We start from the raw sequence: 21,834 nt of genomic DNA, 5'->3' as shown, positions 1-21,834 counted from the left end.
GAAAGGATAGCAGCCAGTTGTGGGTAATGGATGTCATTCACCATCTGCTTAAATGGATGTTGTCCATGGCGCCCCGACACAACCTCGCCCTCTGTGGGTAATCCTAGTAGATGATGAACATCCTCTAGGGTGATGGTGACCTCACCCATAGTCATATGGAATGTCTGTGTCTCAGGGCGCTATCGCTCCACAAGCGCTGATGTAACACCCCGCGTATACCCGGTAATGTTATCATACTATCGTATTAAGCTGCGCTTAATTAAAAATGCAGAATATCTTTTTCTTTTCAATTATGACGGCATTATACTTAGCCAAGTTGATTACTTAATCATTTTCATAAAATATCGCCTGTATGTAAATTGCAATAAGACATCTAACTAAAATACCTCAAAATAGATATAATTGTGAGTATCTAAGTCACGGCATTACATCACGTAATTCGGACAATATCATGATACATTAATACAACTCACCAAATCAACAGCATAAACGACAGAGTCTCAACAAGATAATCCAAAATCATAAAATGAAGCTAAAAGCATAAAAGCAGCAAGCATATCCAGCATCCAACATGACAACATATAATATCATCAATATCTAACTCAGCTTCGGCCTCCTGCCGCCTGGGGCCTCAACCCCCACATTACCTGATCCTGAAATAAGCATTCCCCAAACGTGAGGTGAGATCTTTAAACTAGAAATCTCAGTAAGACAAGGGGTCCTCAAGGATCTTCCACCCCAAGCTCACTTACATGTGCAATATAAGTTCTAAAAGCATTTATATCAATATAAGTTCCAAAACTATGCAGTGCAACAGATATTAATGCCATGTGTGTTTAAACTATTCTACTGGCCAGAGAAATGCAGGAATATGTCTATTACCTACATATAGTACAAGGAACATCGCTTGCACCTCACCCACAGCCTCACCATATTGTATGTACCACATACTCAGGCTTACCGTATAGGTGGAACACCACATGCATATCAATAAGGCACTAGCATATAATAGCTCAATAGCATTTCCAAAACATCAAAACATGTAACACCGCATGCATATAACCATACCCCCATAGGACATGGTGGAACCACAACATGGCTAAACCGAGGACACGAAAGCTTACCTTGCAAGCTAGCTATCCCAGCCAAGAGTCCACAATCTCAAAGCCCAAACACAGCAGTATCACAATCTGTTATGGACCAATAATACATCATTAATCAAACTCTACAAGCATACACTCAAAGACAACGTCTTTCCTTTACGTTTTACGTCTTAAGGCTTCTAACAAAGCCACAAGCCCTTAATCACATGATTCTGACTTAGATCATTAATTACAGAAGTTCAACTTCATCAATCCAGGGTCCACAAACCCCCAATAGCATACTGTACACACAGCACAACTACTGTTCTATGAAATCCCAGAATATCCGGATATCCCTCGGGGAATATCCGAATATCCAATATCCGTATATCTCACTGTACATATCCGGATATCCATATCCAGATATCCATATCCCCATATCCGGATATCAATATCCGGATATTTCACGATCTGATATCCGAATATTTCACGACAGAATGCAGTTTCTGCATTTCGTGAAGATATCCTTCCAAGGTTGGGTTTTTACCGATTAAATACACTTAAACATGCATTTCTATGTGTGTTTGACATTACCCAACGTTAAGTTATCATTTTTTAACCATTACATGCATCAAGGTTTCATTTTTAAGCATAAAAACTCAAGTTCAAGTGTGTTAATCATACCACCAGCTCAAAACAGAGAATGAAGGTGTTCTTGGAGCTCTAACACAGCCCCTCAAGTCTGACTCAGAGATGTGCACGAAAAAGCACCACAAAGGTTGGTTCTTTAACACTAAAGACCACCACTTGGACCTCCAAATGCCAAAACAAAGCTTCTCACAACCCAAAACCACCAAGTCAGAACCAAAGCTTCCTCACACAGCCCTTCAAACTCAGAAATGACACCCCCTCAACACTCACAACATACTACACTAAGTGTTTGATGAAGAAACCAAGAAGAAAGATGTCTTCTTGGCCCTTAAAGTGGTGAAGAAGAAGGGAAATGGCAATGGAACAGTGTTTCTGGTCAGCCACCAACACAAGCCACGTACATGTAGTCTGATCCTAGGGTTTTGTGCCCATAAAAAGAGTATATATAGCCACTTAAGCATTAAACACGCAGTATTAACTTTAATTGCTACACTTAGCATTTTAATCCCAAACTTTGGATTCTTAACCTACTCAATTTTACAAGAATTATCATATTTTTATTATATTTTTCGGAGCACCTTTCTGGTACGCGCTTTTCATAGCCAGTATCAGTTTCTGGCACCAGTTCTCATTATTTTGACTTGAAACTCGTTTTACAAGTCCTAAATATTATTCTAGGAATTATCATGCACTTATTATAATTTTCCAGGATACTTTTTCGGTACGCGTTTATATTGACTAGCAGAACCGGTATCTGCACTTTTCTTCCGAAAAGCGACTTTCAACATTCTTAATCACTTATCATAATTATTAAAGTCTCTTAATAATTATTAGGGTCAATTATGGAATCATTTCCTAATTTAACATAATTAATTACTTAATTTCCTTAATTAACGGTGCAGGTTCTTATAGCTGACACAAGGTGATGGTCGATCTGTAGTCATAAAATTAATATTCATGTGAGAAATAGAAGGACATTATTATCACAAAACTCATTTACAAGGTGATACAAAAAATGCGTACTAACCTCATGATTGCGCAAGCGCGCAACATGGTAGAACCCTGCCTGCATAAGCCAAGGCCTAATGTCCTCCGTGATGTCATCGTGATTATGTGTCGCAACATGTCGCACATTCAGCACACGATCCTCAGCATTTGGATTCTCACATGTATTCCACACATGTGTCGACACATGCTTATCCTGTAAAGTTAAAAGACTCTTGTCTTCCGGCCCAGAGTCAATCACGCTACGTGGAGACCTCGGTCGATGTGCATCATCATGGTCCATAGATCTATGTATCTGGAGTAATAATTCATATTAGCGAATGTTCTAAAAACTATGATAGCATAAATAATATAATAAACACAAATTACATATCAATTAATAATTTACAAATATTCGCATTACTTAACACTAATTAATTTCGTACCATAAAATATAAAATTATTAACGCTACACAATATTAGTAGCAAATGACATACAATGACACTAACCAATTATGCATGAATTAAAATTAATACATTAACTAACCTAATGTTTCAGATATCAACATTAAATAAATTAACACATTTAAGCGTTAAATAATTTTATAACTAACCTAAGGTTTCAGTACTAACGTTAAATAATTTTCAAATATAATTAAAGCATAAATAAAAATTAAGTAATAAATGAATTACAACTAACCTTTTATGTAAGAAATAAATTTATATCACCCCTAAGTATTGATGTATCAATTACTAACATTGAATAATATTATAAAATTATTAAGGCATAATAAAATATTACATTAATAGACCTACTACACATTTAAGCATAAAAAAATATAACAATTTTACTAACCTAAGGTTTCAATTATCAACATTAAATAATATTACAAATATTTTAAACTATAAGTCACAAATTACATACAATACAACCAACTAATTATGCATTAATTAAAATTAATACATTAACTAACCTAATGTTTCAAATATTAACATTAAATAACCTAATGTTAAAAATATTAACATTATTATTATCAAAAAAAAAATATTAACATTAAATAAAATAACACATTAACTAACCTAATGTTTCAAATATTACTATTAAATAAAATGACACATTAAATAAAGCATAAAATAACAAATTAATTAAATTATTAAAGCAACATAAATTAAATAAAAAAAACTAACCTTGAAGAGAGAGAAGTCACTTAGAGAGAGAGGCAGTGAGGGAGAGTGGTGGGGGAGGGGAGAGGGAACGAGGGGTTTTTATAGGCAGGGAAATGCACTAAATTCGCTACACAGTGCAGCGAATTTGTGCATGCATGACACTTGAAATAAAAGGGTATTTGAAATATTATTGAATCGTATTTGAATCTGTACATAGGGGTCTCTATTTATAGAGACTTCTTGACCTAATTTTGACCTAATGGGCCTGGCCCAATATACAAGTAACGGACTAAATAAATACAAATAAATGACTACATAATTACTAATAAATGACTACATAATTACTAATAAATGACTACATAATTACTATTTACAACACTCCCCCTCAAGCTGAGGAATAGATATTTATCATTCCCAGCTTGCTAGCAAGTTCTTGAAATCTATCTGAAGGAAGCCCCTTTGTCAATAGATCAGCTAATTGACGCCCAGTGGGATGTATGGAGTGGTAATCAACCCGCTATCAAGTTTCTCTTTGATGAAATGGCGGTCGACCTCAATATGTTTAGTCCGATCATGTTGAACTGGATTATGAGCTATACAAATAGCGGACTTATTGTCACATAACAGCTTCATAGGTCCCTCACATTTTAATTTTAGATCATCAAGTACAATTTTCAGCCATAGTAACTCACAAATGCCTTGAGCCATAGCTCGAAATTCAGCTTCTGCACTTGATCTGGCGACCACATCTTGTTTCTTACTTCTCCATGTCACCAAGTTACCACAAAGAAACATGCAATAACCAGTGGTAGAACGACGGTCAGTCACGGATCCAGCATAATCAGCATCTGTGTAGACTTCTAAAGATAGATTGCCCTCACGTCGGAATAACAACCCTTTACCAGGAGTACCTTTCAGATACTGAAGAATTCTCTCTACTGCCTGCATTGTTTCTCCTTTGGATCGTGCATAAATTGACTGACAACACTAACAGCATAAGCTAAGTCTGGTCTAGTATGGGCCAAATATATCAATTTCCCAACTAGCCGTTGATATTGTCCTTTATCAACTGGAGGACTCTCCTCTTCATAGCCCATCTCTACACTTTGTCTCTACTTTAGTCTAGCTACAAATTACCCAAACAAACATGCAACCCGACAGGCACGTTGCTCGAAGGTCTTCTCATTACAGCAGGGAGGGGGATGCAAGAAAGAGGGTTTATTTTGAAAGCTTTAAAAAAAAGGGTAGTCTGGTAATGATGCTCAAAGGAAAAATATGAAGTTTGACTACTAGTGATGGTCTGATGGAGTTGTTTCCCCTCATCCTCATCCTCTAGTAGTCTGGTAATTGTTTTTTTATTGTTTTTTTTATTTCGGTGAGCTATTGACGATTATCAGATTATGTTTATTTTTTTGCATTTTCTTGATTTATTGTTATGTGGGTTCCAACGTTATGTACTTTTGTTGATGTTTTACTTGGTTTATTTTATTGGTTTTAAGGTATCAAGCATTTGGAAGAAACTTAGAACTTTTCGGTGAGCTATTGAGTTATTGTTTTATTGATTTTATTTAATTAAGGTTTGGCTGCTTGAGTTATTGTTTTATTGGTTTTATGTTAACACTACCAGTTTCAAAGCAAGTAGTGAACGTGCATTCTCAGCAATGAAAATCGTGAAAACAAGGTTTCGAAACAAAATGGAGGATGACTTTCTTGCAAATAATTTGGTTGTGTATATTGAAAGAGAGATTGCTGAAACTTTTACTACAGACTCTATCCTTGAAGATTTCGTCAATTTAAAAGAGCGTCGTTTATAATTTTAGGTATGCAAATTTTTTTATTATATTTAAATTATTTATTAAATGTTATTGTACATATAATTACTACATTTGTATGCATTCATATCCTCAGGACAATACTTGGTTCATTACTTATTATGCTGTCGGAGGAAAGTGAAATGCTTACCAGAAAGGTTAGTTTCTTTTTATGTTTGCTTTGATATATAATTATTGGCAATTGTTTATTTAAATTTTAATGTTACGTGACATTACTTAGTAAATAATTTAGATAAACTTGCTAGAATTCATAATAATTTTTTTTCGTGATAAATTTGGATAATTATGATAAATATTTTGATATGTTAAATTTTTTGGCACCACCTAAAATTTATTCTTGGCTCCGCCACTGGTGGAGTTCACTTCTTTATTCATGATGCAAGTGATCTAGGTACTCTCAAAGAAAACATTGTAATACACTTTTTTTTCTTTTTTCTAGGAGAGTATGGATAAATTAAACTTATAGGATAGGCAAAACTTCGTTGGAAAGATTGCCACCAAAGTATCATTCAAAAGATTTCTTTACACAAAGGCTATAATTCTTGAACTCTAATTTATACAATTACTCTCTAACAATAAAAGGGGTATTATATTCTAGCTTTATATGTAATTTTACATATACATATTAGATAGATGTTGTATTAATGAGGTCACTTTGACTGAGGGTGTTACAGCTTAACATGTTGTTTCGAGTTTGAGTATTTATGTATATAACTATATTAAAAATTTGATGGGAAAATTTTATCGTAACGATCATTTGCCGGGTCAAATGAGACTAATCGAATAATTAATAAAATATTAAAATTAAAACAAATTCACCTTAAATTCTAAAAAAAAGCAATATACTTGAACTTGACAATACAATTATTATTATTTTTTATTATTATTTTTTGGTAAGCTTATTTTTTATTATTTTATTGTTACTAATAGTTGTTTGAATTTTGAATAGTTTTCGTTTATTATTATTATTATTTTTAAATGCACCAAAGTAAAATATTTGATCAAATAATAATTCCCTCGAAATATTTATTCAATTTTCTCCAACAATGTTAATAACCCATAAATCAGTGTTCAAAAATTCGGATTGAACCGGTCAGATCGACATGAAAACCAATAAAATGATCATATAATCAACTTAGATCGGTCAAACAATCGAATTGGTGTAAACCGGTTAAATTTGGCCGATTTTGGTCAAAACCAATAACACTGCTATTTTTATTTAAACAGGAGATGTGGGTGGAGCTCAGTTGGTTACTGAATGTATTCTCGGTAAGGAGGCTGAACCTTTAGCCATCACCGATCCCGCACTTTGAATTAGTCCCATAGCTGATTCAAAGAGTCAAAGTTTATGGGGATATCGAAAAGAGCCAACTCGCCTCAAAGAAATAATTAGAGTTAGGTAACTCAAAAAATAAAAAGAAAAAATAATTATAAACGATCTCGTTTTTTTAATAGATAAGCCATTTCATTTTAAGCGTTCTTTCTCCATTTGTTGACTGACATAGGAACCCTAGCATTTTTGTGTTGATTTAGAGTTATTGGGGTACCACACTCATGAAGATCTACCGTTATACCCTCTCCGCCATCGGAATCGGCGTCGCCATCAGCATCTCCATTCTCTGCGCTACTTGAGCATTTCATTTCTAATTTTCCATTTCCATTTCTATTTTTCGTTCTTCTCATATTCGAATTCGCATGAAGGGGGATTTACTTATCCGGTAGTAGCTTGATCGGTGCCGCAATCAAAGCTCTCAGAATTCTTTCCAACTCCCAAGAATCTCATTAGGTAAACCATCTAATCAACCTCACTGGTCTGTTGATCTGTTGATTGTGTTGCTCGGTAAGCCTTTTCCGTTTTCGTTTTTTGTGTTGCTTTTTTTTTTTTTTTTTAAAAAAAATCTTTATGATATTTGTCAACATTACTAAGAAATAAGAACTTTCACAACGGTCAAGTCTATTGGTCTGTTGCTTTATGCAATGTTTGGTTAAATTTACTTGAGATAATTTAGCAGTTCTTTATTTACTTGAGACCATAGTTTTCCAGTGGCAGTATTGTAATCTTCATTTGATAAAATATTGGTTGTCTTTCCTGATCATTTTGAATTATTTTTGTAGCAATTTGATTTGTTTGTTTTCTCCGACGAGAGCTAAGACTTGTGATAGATATAAAATCTTTAAGGACAGACAAACATTATATGTTTGTTTGATTCTTTGTTGGATAATGGTGTGTGATTTATTGTTTTTAATATTAGAATATTTGGAACTGGTATCATTTTTTACAGGTAAATTTGAGAATGTTTATAGTTTTTTTAATATAAATTTTAGATTTGTATATACTTAGTAGGTCATATGGTTCAACCAGTGACCTAGTACATCGACCGGATCAATGACCGGGTCGAGTTTAATTATATTGCCATAAACCTTTGGCCTAACCTCCGTTGCATCATAGCTTTGAAGATTGAGAATGCGCAATCTCACAGCAACTCGTTCCTTCGGGGTTTTGGGGAGTTCACCAATCTTTGGCCCCAACAAGCTTGCTTTTGTTACTCTCAAGCCTCTCTCCTCAGCTTCCAGTAACCTCTCTCTCTCTCTCTCTCTCTCTCTCTCTTCTGTTTCTCTCTGAGTCTTTTCCTTTCTAATCTGCTTTTCTACTCAGCAGGAAGATCTCCAACTTTGATTCAATGCACTCTTCGATTCCGGCCCTGCATTGACATACATAAGGTATGCCACCCTTTTTGTTTCAAAATTAACCGTTATTATTGTTTTTTTTTTTAACTATGTTGAAATCATCAATGATGATATTGTAAAATCATTAATGAAGATTATTCTATTTTATTTTATTTTACATAAGGTTTCTAGCGCTTGCAAACTTATGATATTGTGAAGGCAAAAAAGGAGCTTATTATTATTATTATTTATTTTTTTGTATTTGATTGTGCTTTTTGGAGGATGATATTTATAGCAGTGTGTTTATGGCAGGGGAAAGTGAAACAAATTGTTGGGTCGACCCTTCAAGATTTGAAGGGGGATGGTGAAGGGTCAGATCCTGTGACCAATTTTGAGTCTGATAAGTCAGCAGCTGAGTATGCCAGTCTTTACAAACTAGATGGACTAACCGGTGGTCATGTAATCATGCTTGGAGCAGACACTTTGAGCAAAGCTGCTGCCTTTGAAGCATTGCATGCTTATCCCGGTATTATTATCCATTGGGACTTTCTCTATGCTGCCACTGATTTGTGTTTTCTGTGTTTGATATTAGCAACTAATTAGTTGTAGAAGAATGTGATACAAGGTTGATATAGGTTGTTTTCTTGATTTTAAATTTGATAAATGCTAGTAACACAATTTTTAACATTCTCTTTTCAACACACCCTTTGTTATTGGGTGGAATCTGGTGCTGGCCCTATTAATAGAAAGTGGACACAGGTTATTTGGTAGCACCAGTATGGGGTTTCACCCAATAATAAAGTGTGTGTTGTAAAGAGAGTGTTGAAGAGTGTGTTGCTAGCATTCCCCTTAAGAATTTCGATCCACTTTCTATCTTTAGAAGTTTTGCACTATCAGGTAATTTTATGGTGTGACCTATCTTAACAACAATTACATGCTTTTATTAGTAGTAAAAATTTAGTTATTATAAATCTATAATGATATGGCACCTCTTTGTTTCCTGTCCCTGTAGAGTGACACTGGATCAAATTTAAACTCCAAAAAATGGAAAAAATAAAAAGCTACAGGTCTTAAATTATATGGCAAATGTCCAATTTCATATTTTGTGTAATTGTTATTGAGAACTTGCTCTCGGGCTACTTTTTTCTGCTCGGCCTTTCTGTTGACATGAGACCTTTATATGGCAGTTAGCCTTGGAAGTGTCTGCTTTGCCTTGATTTCATGTTTATATACATAACATGGGAGAATGTTGTCTTAGCAAAATATGCATCTCATTGTCCTTTATGGTTGATTATATCTTTAAAACTTACAGATTTTTCCTCTGCTGAACTTACTGTGGAGGACTGGTAAAATTTAGGCGGTCTCCAAGTTGGAGGGGGAATAAATTCTGACAATTGTTTGAGTTACATTGAGGAAGGAGCAAGCCATGTCATTGTAACATCTGTAAGTTGTATCTCTTTTATCCTTCTTTGGTTGTTCAACTTTTTATTTCCCATTAACGTTTATCCATTAAGAAAACATGTCTCAATAAATGTGTATAGATAGGGCTTCCTACTTAAATCCACTTTGAAGTACCTTTGAACATTATATCTGTAGGGCTTGGCCTGCAATCAAAGAACAGTTTCCTTTTCATTTTGATATATATATAATGTAAACATAGAAAAGCACAGCAATTTGCATGGAGGTCTCCAATCTTGATTTGTAACTCAACCCATTGATTATGTTATTGAAGAAAACCAGTGATGTGGCATTTTGTTAATGGAACAATATGTTAGATATATAGTATTTATTAATTCTGTCTTTACAGTATGTATTCAACAATGGACAAATGGATCTTGGACGGCTAAAAGATCTTGTTCGAATTGTTGGAAGAGAGAGGCTTGTGTTGGATCTCAGTTGCAGAAAAAAGGTATAAATGGTTATCTTTATATTCAAAGGTAAGTTGTGTCCTAGAAAAGGCTATGCAGGAAGAAAGATGAAGTATTTTAATAATTTGGTACAAAAATGCTCAAGAGCAATCCCATGTAATCTAAGGGAGGGAATTAATAAGTAATTCAGACAAAGTTGCATGTATTGATAATTTGATATGCGTGTTAAGAGTGGAAACAATTTTATGATGTTATCCAAAAGTCCTAATACTTGTATGCTTTTGATCATATTGTTAAGTGGTACAAAGGAGCCCAAAACCCTTACAGGGGATCCTTCCCATCAATGGGCTAAGTAATAAACCACAATAAGAGGTGTTGACACCACATCTCAACCCAAAATCTTAAAGCATTAAGTTTATGGGTCTTTCCGCTTATATAGTTCTCAGTCACTTGATCTATTCATAACCAATGTGGGACTTCACCTCCCACACTTGAATTTCCAACATTCTACCCTCAAGTATGAGGCCCAAAATTATGCTCCTCTCAAGGGCAAGCCTCTGCGAATGCCTCTTCAAGTATTGGAGTTACACCACATAAGTGTGAGCTTCTGAAGAAGCCTCTTTTATTACAGCACCATCTCCAAATACTTGGTCTGGCCAAACCTTTGCTTTTATATCATGTTGAGTGGTGCGATAGAGCCTAAAACCCTTGCAAGGGATTTTTTCCATCAATGGGTTAAGCGACAAACCACAATTAGTGGATTCTACACTACATCTTAATCCAAAACTACAAGGCATTAAGTTTAATAGGCCTTTTCATTTGTATAGCTCTCACTTGGTCCATTCTTAACCAATGTGGGCTTCACCTGTCATATTTGAATTTCCAACACATAAATTGGACTTTTATTTTTAAGCACTTATGGTTTTCAATGTTCAGGAAGGTAAATATGCAATTGTCACTGATAGATGGCAGAAGTTCAGTGATGTGTCACTTGATGCCAAAGTAATGGAATTTCTTGCCAACTTTGCTGATGAGTTTCTGGTTCACGGTGTTGATGTTGAAGGGAAGAAGTAAGTAACAATTCTTAATTTCTTTAGATAACTACATATAAGGACAAAGATTCTAGTTATAGAATTAATTAGGAGAGTTAAAATTCCATATATGATAAAATAATTAATCATCTATTCCCGAAAGAAATAGAAAATTGTTCTATATGTAGCTTGTTCTATGTGTTTCTTGGTTTCATCATTGCTACTAGAAGACATATTAAAGTTCATTATATTCTATTCTTGCATAGGTCTCATTCTCGACATACATCATTGTTTGATATTGATCTCAATTTTTCTATTATCTGAGAGGCTCCCACTTTCTATGGTAATAATGACAATCAATTTGAGAATAGGTGCATTTAAATGTGTTTCTAGATTTTTCTTTAATCCAACAATAGATATGAATTTTTATCTCAAGTGCACTGGACTAATCAAATAATTTTTGTATTAGTTTTTATTTGGACTGTTGAACTCAAACTGTGGTTCAGTATGAATGCCATCAGAGTAGTTTAATTAAAAAGATAAATTTAGTAGAATGTTTTTGGTTTTGGTATTTGTTTACGTCACTTATCACTTGTCTTGTGAAATCATTAGTTGATTAAACAAAAACTATGAATTTCGTACTCCAATCAAAGAATTGTGAAAGTATGTTTCAAATTATCTGTGATGTAAAATCTTAATTAAAGAATGTAGCTAGCAATTGATGTTTTTTTCTTTCAAAATCAACATAATTCATACGATGAAATGACAAAAACAACTCCATATGTATGCATTATAATACATCTGATGGTAAATGATTACTCCTCGTAGGTTGGGAATTGATGAAGAGCTTGTGGCTTTGCTTGGCAAATATTCACCGGTTGGTAACTGTATTCAGCTACCTTGACTTTATTTTCACCTCTTAACTTTTATGTTGCAACAAAGTTTTCAAATTGCTTGAACATCATAACAAGTGAAGGATTGGGAAAGAGAAGTGTTTGAGATATGTCATGTGACACATTACAACCATTGGAGGTATAGACTTAGAAAATTATTATATATAGTCTCTGCCTAGATGATGTGCTGAAGGAGCATCATTAATTGAGGCTTATGTTCATTTCTGTGGAGGAGTGGTAAATGTAAGAAAACAACGTTTCACTGTTTGAAATTTTATGGCTCTGGAATACTGACCGACAGTTAAAAACTCACGTCTTACATCAGATATCCATTGTGTTTCTCTTTGGAAACCATATGAAGTGTGCATATTATTATTGATGCATTTTGATTTTGTCAGATTCCTGTTACCTATGCTGGCGGTGTGACTGTAATGGCGGACTTAGAGAGGATAAAAACAGCTGGAATGGAGCGTGTGGATGTTACCGTGGGCAGTGCCTTGGATATTTTTGGGGGGAACTTGGCTTATAAAGAGGTTGTAGTTTGGCATACCCAGCAACAGGCCTCCATGGTTTAATTAGTATGATTGAGATTTGTTGGGGGGTGGGAGTGTGGTGGCAAGGACTTGTTTAATTGTTTATCTAAATGTGTAACCATGTATCCAGTGATCTTTCTATCAATATTTTTGTGGTTCTAGCATTTTCCTCTTTCATTAACTTGTCCTGGGATTTGGACGTGATCATCATCTACAACCAAACTTATTCCCTTCTTTGTGCTGTGTGTATAAACAGTGTTATTAATGGTGGATGGCAGTTTTTGGCGTGCATGCCAATTGGCCTATGGCGGAAGAATAGCGCGGTTATAATAAAAAATTATATACATACACAAAATATTCTATAGTAACTGCTGAATATGATAAATAAGAAAAACTAGTAACATAGATAAGAACAATAAATTAGAAACATGCAGGAAATAAGTTCACCAAAAGTATCACGAGATAATGTCATAAGCTATTAGAAAAAGGATAGAAACAATCATTTGGTCCTCATATGACTGTCCACGTCCTCTAGCACCTTGACTCCTTCCTCTTCCATGTCCTTCACGCTTGTTGGGGTAGCCATGCAACTGCCAACAACCAGAAACATTATGTCCAGGCTTCTTGCAATATGAACATCTCCCACGTTCCATACCTACATCTGAAATTGACTTTTGCAACACATTTTGAACTGCATAACCGATTGCTTCTCCACGGTCAGGATGAGCACGAGCAATGGACTTGTGTGTCTCCTCTTGAGCCCCCATTGAATTCACCATGTTCATGCTTGGCAGTGGTGTAGTGTTGAGGATTTGTGTGCGTAATCACCAAACACTTCGCTATCCAACCCCATGAGGAACTGATAAACATGTTCCCTTTCATTTTCCTGGGCAACATACCTCAAAACAGCACACCTATCTGCAGTGGTACAAGCATCAATCTTTCTGTTGACATCCAACTCATCCCAAGCGACTCTCAGCCTTGTATAGTAGTTGCTCACGGTTGATCCTTGCTGCTTTATGGACATGATGCTGCATTTTAACTGATAAATACGTGGGATGTTTTCCACTTAATACCTTTCCTTCAAATCACCCCACAACTCTTTGCCTGTGTCAAAGTCGTAGTGAATGTAAGGTTGTATTGATGGATCTATCGCATTGTGGATCCACTCACTTATCATCTGTTTAGCTCTGATACCGTAATAAATTTGAATATCAGAGATGTCTTTATTGAAGGAAATGCACCTTTATTATATAGACGCTCAGGTACATGACTATTACAAAAGATTAAAACTAAGGGCATGTTTGGTGCATAGTATTGAATAAGGTTCTGATAGTATAAGACCTGATTTTAATACTATCTAGCATTTGGTATAGTATTGTATAAGATAATATCTTCTAATATTTTAAAAATTAATATATTAAAAAAAATTATTTTAATATATTAATATTGAAATGATATATTAGTTCTTGAAAATTGTACTTGTAAGCAATATTAATACATCAACTCCTTATCAGGCCTAATCCCACCTTCCAAGACTTGATTAAATTATACATCATTTTGATGTATTAAGGAATCTTGCTGTATAAACTTATACTATACGATGGTCACACCAATCAACCGAAAATGTCATAACGTATAATATAAACTTATACTATCAAGCCTTATATATCACGTCAAAGAGACCCTAAATAGTTACATAACTGTTACAAAATATTGAAAACAAATTATTACAGCTGTTATAGAAGATAAAAAACATTACAGCTGTTACAGAAGATAAAAAAACCAAATGATTGTTTTTATCCTTTTTCTAATATAAGCCTTGTAACAAAGTAGAAACTAGCAGGGAAGTGAGAACAAACAGAAATGAAAAGTGAGAGAGAGAACATAAACAATTAGAATCAGAGAGGACATAAAGGCCAGAGAGAACAAAGAGTAGCCGAGTATAGGAATAGTGTCAAGAGAAGTATTGACATGCTCCAATAAAGTATTGGAGTTCATTCATAAAGCTAGATTATGTAATTGTCAAATTTGCATTTATTTTATTTTATTTTAAAAATGATTTCCTCTCAGCTTATGTCCTGTATGTTGAAAATGTTATCACTTTATATATATATATATATGAAAAAAATATTTATCAAGCTCTTTGAGATAAATTTATCTTCGATCTCCTTAAAATTACGTCGTTTTATTTATTTATTTCTTAATATTAATTGATTCACCTTTGAATGGTTATGATTTCCTTTTCTCTCTCTTCTTTTATCACCATTGATCTATCTTTGTACGGTTATGATTTAGTAGCCGGAGATAAAATTATCTCAAATAACTTGAGAAACGATAAGTCCATATATATATATATATATATATATATATGAGGTAGGATCCTTTGACACTAGTGTCAAAATTCAAATTTGACATCTCATCTGAGAGCCGTTAGATCAAAATATATCAATGGTGTCACATGCTTGCAAATCAGAGTCGTTGATCTTTTTTGATCTAACGGTTCTCAGATGAGGTGTCAAATTTGAATTTTGACACTGGTGTCAAAGGATCCTACCCCTCTACGAGGTAGGATCCTTTGACACCGGTGTCAAAATTTATTTTTGACACCTCATCTGAGAGCCGTTAGATCAAAAAAGATCAATAGTGTCACATGCTTGCAAATCAGAGTCGTTGATCTTTTTTGATCTAAAGGCTCTCAGATGAGGTGTCAAAATTGAATTTTGACACCGGTGTCAAAGGATCCTACCTCTATATATATATATATATTGGTAGTTCACTTATTTATACATATAAATATGGTACAATTTTTATTTTATTTTATTATTTAGGTGACAAAATATAATAATTTGTAAAATAAGTATTTAAAACTTTTTATTTTATAGCATAGGAGATCAAATTTTTTTTTTTTTTTTGATTCATTCCATTCTTTGATCTATTACATAGCATGCCAAACGTAAGAAAGGTATTGGAATAATAATTTCATTCTTAACCATACCGATTACCGACATAACATGGTAATGTTTTTAATCCCATTCCTATTGTCATTCCATGAAAAACTATTCCATCAAGCCAAACATTACCTCTTGGGATCATATAAGGCTTATTTACCTATTGTCTCAAGATTAAAAAAAAAAATGTATATACAACTCGAAGCAATTATAAAAAAATGCGATCGTTTATTCGTTTCACTCTTTGGTGGTAACTACAGACAATCCTGGTTTTTATGGTTGGCTGCCCAAAGCCTAATTTTGTTAATCAACTACCTAATATTCAGCATGTTATGGTTCTGACCAAAACTGAAAAGAAAAAATAAAAAAGAAAAATAGGGGGACATAAGTGTATATTATTACTCTTACTGTTAATTCGGGAGTCAGAGTGAACATGCATTGGGATACGCAAAAGAACTAAAAAATTAAATTAAAATACACCTAAAAAAAATAATTTTTTAAAAAATAGTTCTTGAATCAAACTGATTATTTTTTGGCCCGTACATGAATCGAACTGATTTAAAAAATTATGAACAGAATTATTTTTTTTCTTCTCTTATTTATTTATTTATATTTTTTCTCTTTATTTTTCATCCTTATTTTTTTTTCTTCTTTTATCTTTATTTTTATTTCTTTATTTTTTCTTTTCTTTTATTTTTTCTCTTATGTAATTTCCTCTCTTATTTTTACTTTATTTTATTTTTCTTTTTAATTCTTATTGCTTTTTTTTTTTTCAAATTTGTGGTATTTTTTTTAAAAAAATTTCAACAATATTTTCATATTTTTCATTTGGGTTCAAAACTTGTTCAAAAATCAATTTTAAGGGTCTGCAAAAAAATACAAAAAACACTACATTTAAGAAATTAATTTTTAAAAATGGAAGACCGAACTGATTATGAACCTGATTAGAACTGAACCTAATTAATAAACTAATTCAGTTCTAAAAACTGAATTTTTTTTAATTAAGTTTGATTTAACAAAGAAAATCAAACCGAACTTAACTATACACATATGATAAAAATGGAAGACCGCTCTTTCGTCAGATTTAGACACTTATTAGAAGTTGACCTGTGTCATCAAATTGTGTTTGTAGTGCTAGTAATCATGTGAAATTCCACTACTGTCACCAGTAAGAAGCAATAGCGACACAGTTATAATCATATTTTCTCGATTAATTCTCCTATGCCATGGTTTTAGCTTTTAAAATCTATGATAAATGCATACTTAACAGTCCCATCTTTTTTTTTAATTTATTTCTGTTGCTAGTCTTCTAAGGGATCGGGATGGAAGATGAAGGGCTCACATGTGTGGTCATGGAGATTATTTATACTAGTTCTGACACACTTACTCCTTCCATTGAGGAGCTGCCACTTAGAGAAAAAATAAAATTTCTCTCTCCTCCCTATAAGCAAGTCAGAAAATACCAATTTTTCATTGGCTTGTCATAAATGAGCGCAGACCATATTAAATATTAAATATTTCCGTGGTCATGTGGCTGTCATATATGGAACGCACTTTCTGTTGCTATTCTTGCTGCATGCATGTTAGCTAGCCCCCAGCTCTTCACAAGGATTATTTGAATGAAAACAAAACAAAAGAGTAATTAAGAAAATTAACTGATATTATTGGTCCTAATCTATTTGTTCATCCATAATGATTTAACTTTTATACCACTAAACATATAAATCAACTCTCACGTTGTTTCACCTTAATCATTGATGATATGTTTGAGTTCTAAATATGCAGAAAAAATAAAACTTTTATTGTTTTGGCCATAATTAAATTTGAAGAGATATTCATACTATTATTTTTTTTTTCACTACATTTCCAATAATATTTGGATCAGCACTTTTTCTTTGAAAAGTTTCTGAAAAAAAAAAACCTCTAATATTATAACTATGTACTCCCTGAAATACATAGTTATAGTGAATGATAATAGATAGTAGTGAAAAAAGTGATAGTATGAATATCTTATCTTATTAAATAGGGTTTGTTTTTTCTAAAGTTACTTTAGATCAGTGTTTTAAAACCTCAACCCGCCTCCCGGGTTGACCCGGGTCAACCCTGACCCCTCCATTCTGAGGGTTGGGGTCATAAGTTGGACCCTATATGCATATCGACCCCTCCAACCCCTAAAACCCGGCCGGATTTCAGTGACTTTCGGGTCAGAGGGGTCAAAGGGGGTCATAAGTTGGACCCTATATGCATATCGACCCCTCCAACCCCCAAAACCCGGCCGGGTTTCAGTGACTTTCGGGTCAGAGGGGTCAAAGGGGGTCACTGCATGTTTTTTTTTTTAAATTCCACGAAACAACATCGTTTTATTAAAAATAAAAAAATAAAAATGCTCGTAAACCTAAATCTAATTGTTCTCTTCTCTCCCAGCGACCTCCTAGACGTCTTCAATCTTCACTTCGCTGTTGTGAATCTTCTAGAAAAGGTAAGAGAAATCCTTACGGTCGTCGATGGAAAACAAAAACGCATTGTTACTTCCTTTGAATTTTCCTTTACGGGAGACCTTCTCAAAAGAGGCAGAACCGGGTCAGCGTAGTTACCCCATTAGAATATGAATACTTTTGTACTTTGGTATCTTGATACTTTAATTAGGTTGTATAATATTAACTTGTGGTTGTAATTGGTGAATTATGTTAAGTATATTTTGAATCTTTGATGATTGGTGGTTTGTTTTTTAATATTTTCATATAGGATATAATATTTATATTTTTTAATATATAAAACCAAGTCAGCGTAGTGACCCCGTAATCCCCCGGTTGAACCCGTGACCCCATGACCCCTGACCTCAGCCGGGTCGATGGCTGGGCCGGATTTTTAAACACTGTTTTAGATAACTTTATCTAATGTTCATCGAAACGATGTCGTTTTGGAACGAAAATCATGGTGCTTTTGTAAATTTAATTTATTTCAGGGTTATAATAGTCTTTATCATTCAAATTTTTTAATTTTTCAACCCCAAAACGACGTCGTTTCGATGAACATTAAACAAAGTTATCTAAAGTAACATCGGAAACTTTTTTCCCTATTAAATTTTATGTAATATGTTTTTGGTAAGTAAACCATTTAATGTATTTATACATGTTAGGAAAAAGAAAAAGAAAAAAAAGAAACAGAGAGCTAGAAAGAAAAAGTACTGAAAACTTGGAATATACATATAGCTAGTTTACTTCAGCAATGCTTTCTAACGCTGGTTTCCAACCTTGAGAACCATCGTCACATTTTTTACACTCATCTTGACCATCAAATCCCTTTTCACCATGAACTAGAGATAACATCTCGTGAATAGAAATCCCTTCCTTTTGCAGAATATCATGCAGTTCTTGCTTACTAATAACAAGCTTAATCCTAACCACGCCACTTTCATGAGCACCTTCTGCTACTTCTGGTTCAGCAAACCTCACCTTCTTCTTTGTAGCTTTTGGTGAAGGATGTGGCAGAGGCACTAGATAATATAATTGACCGTTATGCAGTGTGGTGTTGGGGTGAAGATGGTGTAGGACTGGCAGTGAGTCTGATATTGCATGGCCAGGAAATTGATTCAGAACCTGATGGACTTTGATGGGTGTTTTTTTGTATTCAAGAATTTTCCCATCTGTTTTCATGATCCTTACCATGTTTTCTTGTAGAACTAAGCAATTTCCCATGGCTTTCCTTGGTGACTGCTAAGTTTAGTTTTGAGCTTAAAAGTGAGAAGTTCTTTTTTGACAATTCTCTGAATGGACGATGGAGCAATCTCTGGTGCTGTATTTAAAACAAGTTGGGGTGGAAAATGCCCTCATAAGGTTCCAATATTACGCAATAGAACTTTTTTTTGTTTTTTTTCGTCCTTTTGGATTCTGGATGGGTCCCCTTTACCTATACGGCTATACTCTGAGTCAGCAAAAATGATATATAGGGGGATTTTTTTTAGACTACGAGGGTGGATTTTCAAGAAAATCATATTTAATATCATATTTCAAAAAAATTACTCAAGAAAGTAATTTACTTGGAAATCCATTTTGTGTGTAAATTATGAATGAAAATTTCATGGAATAATACCACCCCTTGGATTGATGTGAAAATAGAAAAAAAAAATAGGTGAAAAAACTGACAAGAATAAGGAAACTTATCCAATATTCCTCGTATTATTTTTTACCCATCAAACAATTTTTTACTAACATTTTCAGAAAACTCATTTTCTTATCATATTCTTAAAAATTATGATTCTCGGATAAAAAAAATTATCATTTACCAAATGCCACTTTAGTAAAAATATTTACACTATTATTTAGCATTGATTCTATTTAGGGAAAGGATCTTTTGAGTATGATATAAGAATTAAAAATCTTATTCTTCATCTTAGTTGTTGATCTTCGTATATTTGAAGATTGTAATTTATTAATTATATTTATTAATTAATTACTAATTTTTAGAGTAAAATTTCTTATTTTTACACTGGAATAAATTCCTCCCCTTCTATTTATAATTTTAGTGAAAGAGAATTATTTGATGTAATTAAGTAAAATCAACGTTACCGAAGTATGTAAGAGTTTTTAAACTTATACTAATGTAAGTTGATTCTTCTCATTATAAATTATCTAAAAAAATTCAATTATTAAATGAAATGGTTTAATATTTCTCTTGGATAAAGTTATCTCCTAAGTGAACTCCCTTTTTTGTCTTCCTCTTCTCCTAAGACGGTCTTATCTATTCTCCAAACTCCAAAGTTTACCCAAGATAACTTTATTTCAATTTACAAGAGAAAATACTAAATCCTAACTGAAAATATCATACAAGAACCATTTCAACTTAAAATATAAATAATACACAAATTCATTTATTTTGTAATGAAATTCAACTTTTTATATATATGATGCTAAACTCTCACACCATAATATGAATCAACTAAAAATTTAAACTGTTAGAGTGAAAATATATAATGATTTTATATCTAACGTCGAAGATTGTTTGAGCAATAACCGAGTTATGAAGTTTTAATGTGAGTTGACTCGTTGTCAATGACTCACTGAGTCATATAAGGATTGTATCTGAGGTGATTGTGGAGCAAGTGGATTATCACCATATGGTTCATATCCCACTATTAGTGAGAAAGATCGTGTTGGATGGATTGGGCCCCACGAGAGCCCAAGTGGTTGACTACTTCTTTGTGGGTTGACCAAATCGAGTGCAACATTGACTATCCGCTCATCTCCTTTCCTATGATGATTGCACAAAATATGTTGATTGACTCAAAATGAAAAAAGAGGAGAAGAGAAAAACATGTTGAATTAAGGTCGGCCAATAATAGAAACATGTTACAATCTTTTCTCCTCCTCCTCCCTTTTGTGCCAAGTGCCAACGAATCATTTTGAGTTATAAACATATTGTTTGCTAAAGAGAAATGCAAATATACAAAAAAGAAAAAGAAAAAAAAAAGACAACGAAATGGGAAGACCAGCATGTTTTATTATGTCTCAACTTTCAAACGTGTTAATTCATGTACAAGAGATAGCTAGGTTTTTATTTCATCAAATGTACGTGGTTTGTATAGCTAAAGTTCTCATATAGTCTTGTTAAGCTATATCTTTTTCCAAAGAGCGGGTTTATTATCATATTAATTAGTTTAATCATCTTAACATTTTTTTTGGTATGAAAATTGATATTTTGATGCGTAAGAAAGTAAGTAGAAGTTAATACCACTACATTAGAAGGATAATACATTTAATAGCTTTTAAAATTTTGAATTCAAAAAATGATATTGTGAACAGAGCAGATTCTTTGTACAGCACTCTTTGTTTTCTACATTTGTTATTAATGGTGACAATTTTCATCTTCATATTATGAATTTTTCATATTTATTTAACCTGTTTAAATTGAACAGTTAAATAATTACATATTTATCTCATTTATTCCATTTTTATTTATTATTTTTAGGTTAATTATCTATTTTTTTATTCAAAAAGTAAAATTAGTGAATTATTTATATTATATCATATCAGCCAACATAACATGTGTTCGATCCTCTCTAATATCATCTTTGAGAGGAGTTTAAAATCTTAATTTTGGGACTCATCTTGAACCATACTAGTCACTAGGGGTGTAAATGAGTTATGCCGGCCTACAAGGACCTATGACCTAGCCT

At 33.3% G+C, this 21,834-nt stretch overlaps 2 protein-coding genes across 3 annotated transcripts; one reads left to right on the top strand and one right to left on the bottom strand.

Annotated features, from left to right (window-relative positions):
• The first annotated feature begins 7,188 nt into the window (after positions 1-7,188).
• On the top strand, positions 7,189-12,973 carry LOC133305704 (1-(5-phosphoribosyl)-5-[(5-phosphoribosylamino)methylideneamino] imidazole-4-carboxamide isomerase, chloroplastic-like). Of its 2 annotated transcripts, none has more exons than XM_061505944.1 (9): positions 7,189-7,502; positions 8,166-8,289; positions 8,376-8,437; positions 8,696-8,909; positions 9,741-9,826; positions 10,191-10,292; positions 11,188-11,321; positions 12,111-12,159; positions 12,574-12,973. In XM_061505944.1, exons 2-9 carry the CDS (start codon positions 8,181-8,183, stop codon positions 12,748-12,750), a joined length of 933 nt encoding a protein of 310 aa, XP_061361928.1. In that variant the 5' UTR covers positions 7,189-7,502; positions 8,166-8,180; the 3' UTR covers positions 12,751-12,973. The 2 variants fall into 2 exon arrangements, with proteins under 2 accessions (XP_061361928.1, XP_061361927.1); XM_061505943.1 differs by having other exon boundaries at positions 8,373-8,437.
• Positions 12,974-18,871: 5,898 nt separating this feature from the next.
• Positions 18,872-19,411, bottom strand: LOC133305715 (uncharacterized). Its single transcript, XM_061505957.1, has one exon. The coding sequence runs from the start codon at positions 19,355-19,357 to the stop codon at positions 18,872-18,874; it is 486 nt and encodes a 161-aa protein (XP_061361941.1). The 5' UTR covers positions 19,358-19,411.
• Positions 19,412-21,834: the final 2,423 nt, after the last annotated feature.

This window comes from Gastrolobium bilobum, unplaced genomic scaffold (genome assembly GCF_033153095.1).
Source record: "Gastrolobium bilobum isolate Gb01-03AN ecotype WA unplaced genomic scaffold, APGP_CSIRO_Gbil_v1 utg1421, whole genome shotgun sequence".
NCBI lineage: Eukaryota > Viridiplantae > Streptophyta > Magnoliopsida > Fabales > Fabaceae > Gastrolobium > Gastrolobium bilobum.
This window is presented reverse-complemented; position numbering and strand designations above follow the sequence as displayed.